Raw genomic sequence first — 15624 nt, forward strand, 5'->3', positions numbered from 1 at the left:
AATAGCAGGCTCTGAAATTGAGGCAATAATTAATAACCTACCAACCAAAAAAAGTCCAGGACCAGACGGATTCACAGCTGAATTCTACCAGAGGTACAAGGAGGAGTTGGTACCATTCCTTCTGAAACTATTCCAATCAACAGAAAAAGAGGGAATCCTCCCTAACTCATTTTACGAGGCCAACATCATCCTGATACCAAAGCCTGACAGAGATACAACAAAAAAAGAGAATTTTAGACCAATATCCCTGATGAACATCGATGCAAAAATCCTCAATAAAATACTGGCAAACCGAATCCAGCAGCACATCAAAAAGCTTATCCACCATGATCAAGTGGGCTTCATCCCTGGGATGCAAGGCTGATTCAACATATGCAAATCAATAAACATAATCCAGCATATAAACAGAACAAAAGACAAAAACCACATGATTATCTCAACAGATGCAGAAAAGGCCTTTGAAAAAATTCAACAGTCCTTCATGCCAAAACCTCTCAATAAATTCGGTATTGATGGAACGTATCTCAAAATAAAAGAGCTATTTATGATATACCCACAGCCAATATTATACTGAATGGGCAAAGCCTGGAAGCATTCCCTTTGAAAACTGGCACAAGACAGGGATGCCCTCTCTCACCACTCCTGTTCAACATAGTGTTAGAAGTCTGGCCAGGACAATCAGTCAGGAGAAAGAAATAAAGAGTATTCAATTAGGAAAAGAGGAAGTCAAATTGTCACTGTTTGCAGATGACATTATTGTATATTTAGAAAACCCTATTGTCTCAGCCCAAAATCTCCTTAAGCTGATAAGCAACTTCAGCAAAGTCTCAGGATACAAAATCAATGTGCAAAAATCACAAGCATTCTTATACACAAGTAACAGACAAACAGAGCCAAATCATGAATGAACTCCCATTCACAATAGCTTCAAAGAGAATAAAATACCTAGGAATCCAACTTACAAGGGATATAAAGGACCTCTTCAAGGCGAACTACAAACCACTGCTCAGTGAAATAAAAGAGGACACAAATAAATGGAAGAACACACCATGCTCATGGATAGAAAGAATCAATATTGTGAAAATGGCCATAATGCCCAAGGTAATTTATAGATTCAATGCCATCCCCATCAAGCTACCCATGACTTTCTTCACAGAATTGGAAAAAAGTGCTTTAAAGTTCATATGGAACCAAGAAAGACCCTGCATTGCCAAGACAATCCTAAGCCAAAAGAACAAAGCTGGAGGCATCACGCTACCTGACTTTAAACTATAGTATGAGGCTACAATAACCAAAACAGCATGCTACTGTTACCAAAACAGAGAGATAGACCAATGGAACAGAACAGAGCCCTCAGAAATAATACCACACATCTACAGCCATCTGATCTTGACAAATCTGACAAGAACAAGAAATGGGGAAAGGATTCCCTATTTAACAAATGGTGCTGGGAAAATTGGCTAGCCATAAGTAGAAAGCTGAAACTGGATCCTTTCCTTACTCCTTATACGAAAATTAATTCAAGATGGATTAGAGACTTAAATGTTAGACCTAAAACCATAAAAACCCTAGAAGAAAACCTAGGTAATACCATTCAGGACATAGGCATGGGCAAGGACTTCATGTCTAAAACACCAAAAGCAACGGCAACAAAAGCCAAAATTGACAAATGGGATCTAATTAAACTAAAGAGCTTCTGCACAGCAAAAGAAACTACCGTCAGAGTGAAGAGGCAACCTACGGAATGGGAGAAAATGTTTGCAATCTACTCATCTGACAAAGGGCTAATATCCAGAACCTATAAAGAACTCAATCAAATTTACAAGAAAATAACAAACAACCCCATCAAAAAGTGGGCAAAGGATATGAACAGACACTTCTCTAAAGAAGACATTCATACAGCCAACAGACACGTGAAAAAATGCTCATCATCACTCGCCATCAGAGAAATGCAAATCAAAACCACAATGAGATACCATCTCACACCAGTTAGAATGGCAATCATTAAAAAAATCAGGAAACAACAGGTGCTGGAGAGGATGTGGAGAAATAGGAACACTTTTACACTGTTGGTGGGACTGTAAACTAGTTCAACCATTGTGGAAAACAGTGTGGCGATTCCTCAAGGATCTAGAACTAGAAACACCATTTGACCCAGCCATCCCATTACTGGGTCTATACCCAAAGGATTATAAGTCATGCTGCTATAAAGACACATGCACATGTATGTTTATTGAGGCACTATTCACAGTAGCAAAGACTTGGAATCAACCCAAATGTCCATCAGTGACAGACTGGATTAAGAAAATGTGGCACATACACACCATGGAATACTATGCAGCCATAAAAAAGGATGAGTTCGTGTCTTTTGTAGGGACATGGATGCAGCTGGAAACCATCATTCTCAGCAAACTATCACAAGAACAGAAAACGAAGTACCGCATGTTCTCACTCATAGGTGGGAACTGAACAATGAGATCACTTGGACACAGGAAGGGGAGCATCACACACAGGGTCCTATTGTGGGGACGGGGGAGGGATAGAATTAGGAGATATACCTAATGTAAATGACGAGTTAATGGGTGCAGCACACCAACATGGCACATGTATACATATGTAACAAACCTGCACATTGTGCACATGTACCCTAGAACTTAAAGTATAATAAAAATAAAATAAAAAATAAAATAAAAAATAAAAAAAAAGCTAAGATAATTATTTACCCAAACTTTGGTGAATGAGTGGGTGACAGTAGGGTTAAATCAAGGAATAAATGTTTGCAAAGCGAAAATTGTAAGAAGCACCCCCTACCACCACAGGTTCAAAAACAAACAATAACAAATACAGTGGGCTCACTGAATGCTTTCATGCCGCATTGTTTATTGCAAAGGCATCTGTATGATTCTTGCATACTTTACCAATTTTTATTTTATGATAATTTGTATATATTCATTCACTCATTCATTTTCCAACCTGCTTAATCCAATCCAGGGGTCACAGGTGGCCACAACTATCTCAGCAGCTCAGAGCATTAAGGTGGGAACCAAACCTGGACATGACACCATTGCACTGCAGGACACACTCATGCTCATCCACACTCACTCATACTGGGACAATACAGACACACCAATTCACCTAAGTGGGATGTGAGAGAAAACCACAGTATTCCAAGAAAACCACCCAAATATGGAGAGAATGTGCAAATTCCACACAGACAGTGGGGCTCCAGCTAGAAATTTATTTTCTTCTTCAATGTTATAATGAAATAATGTTGAATGAAAACACGTTATTCAAGGACGGGGTATACTCCTGAAAATAACCCCAAGCAAAATAACTGGATATGGCAGTTTCCCATCAAACTATCACTTAAAAGCTATGTTGCTGTTTTTTCAATTTCAGTCTCAGTTATGACCTTAGAACACTATAGCTCCAAGCAGTGACAACAGAAAACTGACAAAAACAGTATAAAATTCATCTCAGAAATAACTATCTTTAATTTCTCTCCTTGAAGTCATAAAAATACAAAGGTTAAATTTTAAAGCAAAAATGGCAGGCATACAATTTAAATAAACAAACAACCACTGATTAACAATTAGCTTAAAATATCCTTCTGAAAAATATGCTTTTTACCTCATTTCTTTCAGTATTTCCATCTTAGCTGACAGATTTTTCATTCTGGTATCTATACAGGTCTTCAGAGTGCTTTCTAAGTGATTAGTCAAATCCACAGCAGCTGCTTTCTCTTGCTGAAACAAAGAATAAGCACATCCTAGTGTGACCCAAATAGGAAACTGTATTTCTGCTATAATTTAAATAATTTTTGGCTGGACATAGTGGCTCACGCCTGTAATTCCAACACTTTGGGAGGCCAGGGAGGGCAGATGGCTTGAGCTCAAAAGTTTGAGACCAGCCTGGACAACACGACAAAACCCCGTCTCCACAAAAAAATACATGGGTGTGGTGGTGCGTGCCTGTAGTCTTAGCTACTTAGGAGGCTAAGGTGAGAGGATGGCCAGAGCTAGGGAGGCAGAGGTTGCAGTGAGTCGAGATTGTGCCCCAGCACTCTAGCCTAGGCAACAAAGTCAGATTCTGTCTCAAAAAAAAAAAAAGTTTCCAAATTTGAATAAAATAGAATCCAGCTGCTGATTTTTATTTCAAATTAATATTTATTTTTAACTGCTTCAGTTAAATAAAGAATGAAGGCTTTAATGATTCTAAGCAAACTATATATTATCACTCTTGGCACAGCATTTCAGAATTCATTCATCTTTTTTTGGTGCTATGTCTTTTTTTAAATTGTGGTAAAATATAGGTAACATAAAATTTATCATTTTAACCATTTTAAAATGTATAGTTCTGTTACATTAGGTACATTCATATTGTTGTGTAATCATCAGCACCATCCATCTCCAGAACTTTTTCATCTTTCCTAATTATAACTCTGTATCTATCAAACACTACTCCCTATCTCCCTTCCCCCAAGCCCCTGGAAACCACCATTCAACTTTGGGTCCCTACAGATTTGACTGCTCTAGGAACTTCGAATAAAAATACTACATGCAAATATGCCTGTATTAATGTCAAGCAACAACTCCCTTTGGCACAAGGAGTATTTTCTTTTTTTTTTTTTTTTTAATTTATTTATTATTATTATACTTTAAGTTGTAGGGTACATGTGCATAACGTGCAGGTTTGTTACATATGTATACTTGTGCCATGTTGGTGTGCTGCACCCATCAACTCATCATTTACATCAGGTATAACTCCCAATGCAATCCCTCCCCCCTCCCCCCTCCCCATGATAGGCCCCTGTGTGTGATGTTCCCCTTCCTGAGTCCAAGTGATCTTATTGTTCAGTTCCCACCTATGAGTGAGAACATGCGGTGTTTGGTTTTCTGTTCTTGTGATAGTTTGCTAAGCACTATTCACAATAGCAAAGACTTGGAATCAACCCAAATGTCCATCAGTGACAGATTGGATTAAGAAAATGTGGCACATATACACCATGGAATACTATGCAGCCATCAAAAAGGATGAGTTTGCGTCCTTTGTAGGGACATGGATGCACAACGAGTATTTTCTAAGCAATAAAGAGAGACATTTCATAAAGATAAATGGGTCAATTCATCAAAAAGATCCAACAATTCTAAATGTATACTTGCATAATAACAGAGCTTTTTAAAAAAATCACAAAATCTGATAGAACAAAAGGGAATAAAACAGACAAAACTACAATAATATTTAGATTTCAATACTTCTCTCTCAGTAGTTGATTGAACAAGTAGAGAGAGAATCTGTCAGGGTCTAAAAGACTTGAAGCCCACTATCAAGCAATTCAGCCTAATATTTATAAAGCACTCCACCCAACAACTTATAGGATACACATAACTTTTAAAAATGAATGGAACATTTCCAGACAGACCATATGCTGGGTAATGAAACAAATGTCAATAAATTTAAAAGAACTGAAACCTGAGTATGCTCTCTGATACCAATAAAATTAAATTAGAAATCAGTAACAAAATATATTGCGGGAACCACTGAGTATTTATCCAAAAGAACGGAATTAACATGCACTCCTAAGTTTACTGCAGCACTATCACAATATCAAAGACATGGAATCAACCTAAGTGTCCATCAATGGATCAAGAAAATGCAGTATATATACAATGGAATACATTCAGCCATAAACATGAATGAAATCCTGTCATTTGCAGCTACATGGATGGAACTGGATGTCATTCTGTTAAACAGGCACAGAAAGACAAATATTTTACATTCTTGTTAATATGTAGGAGCTAAAAAAGTTGATCTCATGGAGGTAGAGAGTGGAATGATAGATATCAGAGGCTAGGAAGGGTGTGTTAGGGACAGAAGAATAAAGAGAGGTTGGTTAATAAGTACAAACATGCAGTTAGATAGAAGGGTAAGTTCTAATGTTTGATAGCAGATGACTATAGTTAACAATGTATTGTATATTTCAAAATAGCAAGAAGAGAAATGTCTTGAAATGTTCCCAACACACAGAAATGATAAATCCTTGAGGTGATCGATATCCTAAATACCTACACCTGATCATTACACATTCTAGGCATATGAAAAAATATCACACATACACCAGTAAATATATACAAATACGATGTACCAAGAAAAAAATAAAATATATATTGGGGAAATCTTCAAATTTGTGGAAATTAAGCACATGCTTCTAAATAGTTCATAGTTCAAAACAGGAGTCACAAGGAAATGTTTTAAATATGCTTCACTAAATAATAAACAAAACATATCAAAATTTGTGGTTTGTAAATAAAGCAATGCTTAGAAAGAAATATTTATCTCTAAAAGTATATTATAAAAGAACAAAAGATTTAAAACAATAATATGGAGGACTTCAGGTTTTGGTTTCACATGTAAGGAGCCTGGAAGTCACTATGCCATCCTAACACATTAAAAAGCTGAACAAAGTGAAAATCAACAACTTTTCTCAGATCTGTAAGAAAAGGTGAGATAGGTAGGGTCATAGGGAAAACCGCTACTCCTAAAATTAGACAGACAGGGATACAGAGAATCACAATATAGTGGAACAGAAATTTCTACAGGAAGCAATGCCTAGATAGGAAAATCTGGACTTCTGACAAACTGCTAGAAACTAGGTGTGGGCAAGACTGAGAGTTGAAAGCTCCAGGGGCATCTAGTCATGCTGGCCCCCATGCTTTTGTGAGTTTTACCTCCAGGAGTTAGATCAGGTTCTCACAGTAAATACAGTATCATACATATCATTGCAGTAAAATCCCCTCATGCTTCCAGCAGTGAGAGGGGAAAACAAACCATTTTGAAATATCCCAGAGCACTATGTACTTCTTAATAAGATCTACCCTGGAAAGAAACCAGTTAACCACAGACTAACCTGCTGAGGTTTCACCAAAGCCTACCCGACCTGGGGGAAGGAAATATCCAACTGCAGCCAGCTCTATCCTTCCACATGGAAGGAGGTAAATACCCAATTCTATCCTATTCTACCATACTATCCCACCTAAAGGGGGAGGAAAAAAATGAGAAACGCTTGTGAATTCACAGGCCAGAGGCATAGACTCACAAAAAGACTGAGATCTAATCACAGGACTATACAACACATCACTCCCCTGTATATCTTACAACTACATTATTAAAGACATAATTAAACCAATTGCTTTTTTACCTGATATATCATATACAGTTATCAAGAAAAAATTACAGCCAGGCACAGTGGCTAATGCCTGTAATTCCAGCACTTTGGGAGGCTGAGGTGGGTGAACTGCTTGAGCCCGGGAATTCAAGACCAGCCTGGACGATATGACAAAATGGTCTCTACCAAAAAAAAAAAAAAAAGTGCAAAAATTAGCCAGGCATGGTGGTGCACACCTGTAGTCCCAGCCTCCCACTCAGGAGGCTGAGGTGGGAGGATCACTTGAGTCCAGGAGGTGGAGGTTGCAGTGAGCCAAGATCACACCACTGCATTCCAGACTAGACAACAGGGCAAGACCCTGTCTCAAACCAAAAAAAAAAAGAAAAAGAAAAAATTATAAACTAAAGAAAAACTCAGAACCAGATGTGGAAGGGATGTTGGAATTATCAGACAATGAGTTTAAAACAACTATGATTAATATGCTATGCATTATAATGGAGAAAATAGATAGCATGTAGTAACAACAGATGGGCAATGTAAGCAAAGAGATGGAAATCCTAAGAATGAACCAAAAAGAAGTGTTGGAAATCAAAACACTGTAACAGAAATCAAAAATGCCTTCAATGGACATCCTAGTAGACTGGACGTGGCTGACAAAAGAACCCCAAAACTGAGAAGCAATGACAACAGACTCAAAAGAAACAACAGAAGACCTAAGAATTGTGGGACAACTACAAATCATGTAACATATGAGTAATGAGAATGCCAAAAGGAAAAGAAATACCTAAAACGATAATGACTGAGAATTTTCCTAAACCAAAACATGGATCCAAGAAGCTCAAAGACCACTAAGCTGAATGAATGCAAATAATAATAATAATAAAACTAAACATATCATTTTCAAACTACAGAAAATCAAAGATAAAGAAAAAATCTCAAAGAAGCCAGAGGGCAAAAAACAGCTTACCTATAGAGGAGTAAAAGTAAGAATTATACTCAACATCTGATATACTTTGGATGTTTGCCCCCTCCAAATCTCATGTTTAAATGTAATCTCCAGTGTTAGAGGTGGGGCCTAGTGGGAGGTACTGGTTCATGGGGCAGATCCCTCATGGACGGCTTAGCACCATCCTCTTGGTGGCGAGTTCTCACTCAGTTCACACGAGATTTGGTTAGGACTGACCCCTTCCCTCCCTTGCTCCCCTCTGCTTGCTCCCTCTCTCCCCATGTGATAAGCTGGCTCCCCTTTGCCTTCAGCCAGGATGGTAAGTTTCTTAAGGCCCTCACCAGAAGCAGATTCTGGCACCATGTTTTCTATATAGCCTGCAAAACCATGAGCCAATATAAACCTCTTTTCTTTACAGTCAGTCTCAGATATTCCTTTATAGCAATGAAAACGAATATAACATCTCCTTGGCAAGCATGCAAGGAAGTAGAGAATGGAGTGAAATATTTAAAGCGTTGAACAAAGAAAAGCCACCAACCTAGAACTCTATGTCCTAAATCATCCTGGAAAAGCAAAGATGAAATAAAAGACTTAGAGGGAAAAAAAAAAGATGGACAATGCAACTGGTAGACGTTTCTTGAAAGAAATGTTAAAATATGTTCTTTAAAGAGGAGAAAAACAATATAGGTCAGAAACTTGTCTCCACATAAAGAAGGAAGAGCATCAAAGCAGGAATAAGTGAAGGTAAAATATAAACTTTTATTCTCAATTGATCTGACAGAAAATAGCTTCTTAAAAAATAATAGCAACAATGTATTTGATTATATATGTTTATATGTACATATATATGCTTACACATAATTATATATAAGTGAAATAAAAGACATCAACAACACAAGGAATAAGAGGGAGGAATTAGGATTATTTTCTTATAATAAGGTGCTCACACTACCCATTAAGTGATACAGTGTTACTTGAAAGCGGGCCTGAATTAATTGTAAATGTATACTGCAAACACTAGAGAAACCACTGAAAAACATTTTTTTAAAAAGTATAACTGACATGCTAAGAAATAAGAAAAAATAGAATCATATAAAATGCTCAATTAAAGCACAAAAAAAGAGAAAAAAAGTGGAAGACAAAAGAACAAGCAAGAGCATCAGATAGATCTTAATCCAATGCAACCACATCAATAATCACTTTAATGTCAATGGTCTAGATCAGGGGTCCCCAACCCCCAGGCCATGAACTGGTAGGGTCCATGGCCTGGTAAGAACTGGGTCAAGGCTGGGCACGGTGGCTCAAGCCTGTAATCCCAGCACTTTGGGAGGCCAAGACGGGTGGATCACAAGGTCAGGAGATCGAGACCATCCTGGCTAACACGGTGAAACCCCGTCTCTACTAAAAAATACAAAAAACTAGCGGGCGAGGTGGCGGGCGCCTGTAATCCCAGCTACTCGGAGGCTGAGGCAGGAGAATGGCGTAAACCCGGGAGGCGGAGCTTGCAGTGAGCTGAGATCCGGCCACTGCACTCCAGCCTGGGCGACAGAGGGAGACTCCGTCTCAAAAAAAAAAAAAAAAGAACTGGGTCATACAGCAGGTGAGTAGCAGGTGAGCGAGTATCACCGCCTAAGATTCGCCACTTGTCATATCAGCGGCGGCATTACAGTCTCATAGGAGCGCAAACCCTATTGTGAAGTGCACACATGAGGGATCTAGGCTGCATACTCCTTATGAGAATCTAATTAATGCCTGATGATCTGAGGTGAAACAGTTTCATCCCAAAACCCCTAACCTCCCTCCTGGAAAAACTGTCTTCGATGAAACTGGTCCCTGGTGCCAAAAAGGTTGGGGACCACTGGTCTAAATACACCAGTTAAAAGACGGACTGTCAGAATGGATGAAAAAGCAAGATTCAAATATACACTGTCTACCAGAACTTACTTTAAATATAAAGATACCTACAGATTAAAAGTAAATGTGGTCAGGCATAGTGACTCACACCTGTCATTCCAACACTTTGGGAGGCTGAGGCTGGAGAACTGCTGAAGACCAGGAGTTCAAGACCTGTCTGGAAAACATGTCAAGACCCCATCTCTTAAAAAAAAAAAAATGCCAGGGATAGTGGTGCATGCCCGTAGTCCAAGCTACTCAGGAGGCTGGGGCAGGAGGAGGATAGCTTGAGCTATCCTTGAGAGGAGTTCAAGGTTGCAATGTGCCATGATTGCACCACTGCACTCCAGTCTGGGTGACAGAGTAAGACCCTGTCTCAAAAAAACAAATAAAATTAAACAGATGAAGAAAAATATACCATGCTAGCAATAATCAAAGGGAAACAAATTAACATAGGTACTAAACACTAGGAGCTACACTAATTTCACACATAGTAGACTTCAAAGCAAGAAAAGTTTTCAGGGATAAAGAGGAACACTAAACAATGATAAAGGGGTCAATTCTCTGTATGTGCCTAATAATAAAGCATCAAAATATATGACTCAAAGACTAACAGAACTGCAAGGAGAAATAAATAAATCTAGTATTATAGTTGGAGACTTCAACATCCCTCTATCAGAAGTGGACAGATCTACCATGAAAAATCAGTAAAGATACATTTGAACTCAATACCAATAAATTAGATATAACTAACATCCATAGTCTACAGTGGATAATTAACATCTACAGACTACAGCTGACTCTTGAACAAAGCAAGTGTTAGGGGTGTCAACCACCACAGTCTTGAAAATCTATGTGTAGCTTTTGATTCCACAGAAACCTAATTACTAATAGCCTACTGTTGAACAGAAGCTTTATTGATAAGACAAGCCATCAGTTAGCAAGTATTCTGTATGTTATATGTATTATATACAGTATTCTCACAGTAAAGTAAGCCAGAAAAAAGAAAATATAAGGAAAAGCATAAAGAAGAGAAGATATATTTACTACTCATTAAATGGAAGTGGATCATCATTAAGGTTTTCATCCTCCATCATCTTCACATTGAGCAGGCTGAGGACAAGGAGGAAGACGAGAGGTTGATATTCCTATCTCACCAATGGCAGAGATGGAAGAAGTGGAAGGGGAGGCAGGAGGGGCAGGCATAACTGATGTAACTTTTATTTAAAATATCCACATATAAGTGGACCCTTGTAGTTCAAACTCATATTCAAGGGTGAACTATAGCTCATCCAACAACAGCAGAATCTACATTCCTGTCAAGATCATATGGAAGATCCACCAAAATATGCCACCACATTCTGGGCCATAAAACACACCTTAACAGTTAAAGGAATAGAAACCATACAATGTCTGCTTTCAGGCCACAGTAGAATAAGTTAGAAATCAATAACAGAAAGATAATTGAAAAAAACTCTCAAAACATGTAAGGATTAAACAACATTACTAATAACACATGAGTCAAAGAAGAAATCTCATGAAAAATTTAAAAATACTTTCAAGATAAAAATACAACTTACCAAAATTTGTAGAATGTAGCATAGGCAGTGCATTGACAAAAATTAACAGCATTGAAATGCATATATGTCAGAAGTGAAAAAAAAACTAATATTAATAATCTAAGTTTGCTCCTTAGGAAACATAAAAAGAACAGCAAATTAAATCTTAAATATGCAAAAATAGGAAAGTATAAATCAATCGATCTGAAAACAGGAAATCAAGAGGAAAAAAATCAACAAAACCAAAAGTTGATACTTTGAAAAGATAAATAAAATTGGTAACACTATAACCGGGCTAATTAAGAAAAAAAAGACAGAAGACACAAATTGCCAGTATCAGAAATGAAAGAGGGCATCAGTACAGATCCAATGTAAAACATTTAAATATAACAATGTAAAATTAAAAATATGAACAACTCAAGGCCCACAAATTTGATAACCTAGATTAAATGAACTAATTCTTTGAAAGACATAATCTGCCAAAACTCACATAAAAATAATCTGAACAGATTTATTTCTATTTTTAAAACTGAATCAACCATTAATAAGCTTCCAAAACAGAAAGTGTCAGGCCTATATAAGTTCACTGGTAAATTCTACCAAACATTTAAGGAAAAAACTATACCAATTCTCTGTCATTGAATAGAAGCAGAAGAAATACTTCCAAACTCATTCCATGAGGCCAGCATCACCCTAATACTGAAAGCAGAAAACAGCATTACAAAAAAAGAAAGACACAAACCAATATATGTCATGAACATATATGTAAAAACTTCCAAAAAATTAGAAAATTGAATCCAACAATGTATGAAAAGAAATACAGTTGATGCTTGAACAACACAGGTTTGAACTGCATAGGTCCACTTACTAACAGATTTTTCTCAGTAAGTTACACAAGGTGTGCCTGCCTGTATACCTTGTATAACTTATTGAAAAAAAAATAAGTAAAAATTTTAATTTATTTTAAAATAATTTTAACTTATTTTTAAATAAGTTAAATAATTTTAAGTTAATATTAATTTAAAATTAAATAAATTAAATAATTTCAACTTATAAAATTTTAATAATTTTAACTTATTTAATTTTAAAATAAGTTAAAATTATTGAACTTATTTATCCCTCCACCTGTTCCATCTCTGTCACCTGTGAGACAAGAGCAACCCATGCTCTTCCTCCTCAGCCTACTCAACATGAAGACAATGAGAATTAAGACTTAATAAAGAGTAAATACATTTCTTCTTCCTTACGACTTTCTTAATATTTTCCCTTCTCTAGATTACTTTATTGTAAAGATACAGTATACAATAAATATAACACAAAAAAACGTTTGTTAGAATAAATTATTTCAGAGAGGGGCTTCAAGATGACTCACTAGAGGCCACTGGTATTTGCCTCCTCCTGAAAAAAGAGCCAAAATAGCAAGTAGATAATCACGCTTCAAATAGATCATCTAAGAGAGAAATGAGACTTCAACAGAGAAGTGACAGGAAACACATAAAGCAAGGAAGGAGAAAAAAGAGAAGCAGCCTTCCTGGCTGGTAGCCTGGACAGGCTCCTCAATGCAGAGAAGGGGTAAATGAGAGACCCCAGTGGCCCATATTCTCACTGCAAACTCCTGCAATCCTAGCCCCGAAAGGGACCTTTGATCCTCATGTGCTCTGAGACACAGAGAGCTGCCCAGAGACTACACAACTACATTGCTCCACACAGGGAGCTCATGTTGGGTTCCATACAACCATCCCCCAATCCTAAGCAACTACAGCATGCTGCCATTTTGCGTGCCCAACCCCAACTAGACTGCATCCTGGTCTATGGCCCAACATCCCGTACAACTCCACAACCCTGGAGCAAAGCTGACATCTCCTGCCCACAGCCACCACTGCAGCTGACTGCAAGTACCAGCGAAAACGTAGAAGCCACTGGCAGCAACCCTGTTCGCAGAGGAACAGCCATACATGTTGATGGCTCTGAGGAAATGCTATCCTGCTTGCTGCCACCACCACTACTGGCTGCTGCTGCCACAGAATCAAAACACAAGCCACTGGCAGCCACTCTACCCCCAAGAAGGGCAACCATGCATTTTCACAGACCAAGAGGAAAGGCTATCCCATCTCACAACCACCGCTGCTGCCATATCTGAGGCCAAACTGCAAGCCACCAGCAGGAACCCCAACCCCACGAGCAGAGGGGCAGCCATGCATTTTCACATGATCCAAGGGAGAGCTACCCAACCCAGAACCTGAGACAATGCTGGCTGCTGCTGCCACCAGTGTCAAAGTGTGAGCCATTTACAGTGACACTGCTGCCCTAAGCAGCAAAGCTGCCGCACATTTTCACACACCCAAAGGACAAACTTTTCCACCTGCAGCTGCTGCCCTTGCAAACTGCCACCACTGGAGCAAATGTAAGAGCAAAGTACGTGTTCAACAGCCACCTCCATACATCTGCTGCCACTAAAAGTAACCTCACCCTCCCTAGTGATAGGGCTGCAAAGCAACCACCGCCACCCCCACTCAAGCATTCCACTGGAAACCTGGGCATCATCCTGCACCTGCCTACCACCATCAGAGTCTGCACTCACCACCTGGACCTGAGGACAGATCCACTCCACCCAGCTCCACAGCCCCTCTTCACCAGTGTCTGAGCACACCACCCAAGGCCCTGGGTATCACCCAGCCCAGTCCACTGTTGGTACCTGAACACTCCTCCCCAAGGTCCAAGGTCAAGCCTGCCCAACCTGGCACTACCAACACAGCTAGCATCCACTTGCACATGCTGTCGGCCTGACTGACCCACTCAGCACATCACAGCCAGCACCAACACCAGTGTAGATCACTTGGAAAACACAAGTCATTGCTATCACCCACATCGTGCCCATTGCCTAGGAGCCCAAGAACACACTCACCTGTCTGGCCCACCACTACTGCTACTAGCACCCAAGCAAGATTCCTGGAAACCCAAGCATTGGCCAACCTGGGCTCTCTAACATTAGTGCCAGCATGTGCTGTCCTGGAAACCAAGGACAGGCATGCTTGGCCTGGCACTGCCACCACTGGGGTCTGAGGACTGGCAAACCTGGCATTCCTATACCCAGCAAAACTTCTCCACAGCCCCCACTAACAGCCACAACCTAAGGCATTGAGGAAATCACAAAAACCACTGACTGTTTACATCCAAAGGAATCATACTAAGACTATACTACTGCATGAACCCAGAATTAAAGCCAAAGGGCCCTACCCAACCAACACCATAAGTACATCTTCAGGAAAAGGTCCTCCCCTACAAAATTATTTCCAAAAAACTGGAAGAAGCAACTGTTACACTCGATGCACAAATATCAATGCAACAAAAGAAACATGAGAACACAAGAAAATGTAACTCCAAAGGAAGTTAGTAATTCTCCACCAAGAGACCATAATCAAAAAGAAATTTTAAAATTCTAGATTAAAAATTCAAAATACTGATTTTAAAGAAGCTCAGTGAGATAAAAGATAATTCTGAAAAATAAAGAAATCAGAAAAACAATTCAGGTTATAAATGAGAAATTTACCAAATAGATATCATAAAAAAAAAAAAAAAAAAAAAAACAGAAATCCTAGAACTAAAGGATTCACTGAATGAAATACAAAACACATTCTAAAGCTTCAACAATATACTAGATCTAGGCCTGGCATGATGGCTCACACCTGTAATCTCAGCACTTTGGGAGGCTGAGGCAGGAGGATCACTTGACTCAGGGGTTTGAGAAAAGCCTGGTCAACATAACAATACCTCATCTCCAATAAAAATTTAAAATATTAGCTCAGCATGGTGGCATGCACCTGTAGTCCCAGCTACTCAGGAAGCTGAGGCAGGAGGACTGACTGAGCCCAGAAGTTGGAGGCTGCAGTGAGCTGTGATTGTGCCACTACACTCCATCCTGGGCAACAAAACAAAACTCTGCCTCAAAACAAAACAAAACAGCAACAAAATATACTAGATCAAACAGAAGAAAGAATTTCAGAACTTGAAGACAAGACTTTTGAACTAACCCAGTCAATCAAAAATAAAAAAGAACAAAA

General features: G+C 38.8%; 1 protein-coding gene across 2 annotated transcripts in view; it reads right to left on the reverse strand.

The window, feature by feature from the left end:
• The window catches only part of STK31 (serine/threonine kinase 31), a 134803-nt gene that overhangs the window by 76853 nt on the left and 42326 nt on the right, over positions 1 to 15624 (reverse strand). For both annotated transcript variants that reach the window (XM_015133895.3, XM_077996988.1), the window contains exon 9: positions 3631 to 3746. In XM_015133895.3, coding sequence (XP_014989381.3) covers positions 3631 to 3746 — 116 coding nt within the window. The remainder of the gene's footprint in view (positions 1 to 3630; positions 3747 to 15624) is intronic.

Source organism: Macaca mulatta, chromosome 3 (genome assembly GCF_049350105.2).
Source record: "Macaca mulatta isolate MMU2019108-1 chromosome 3, T2T-MMU8v2.0, whole genome shotgun sequence".
NCBI classification, from domain to species: domain Eukaryota; kingdom Metazoa; phylum Chordata; class Mammalia; order Primates; family Cercopithecidae; genus Macaca; species Macaca mulatta.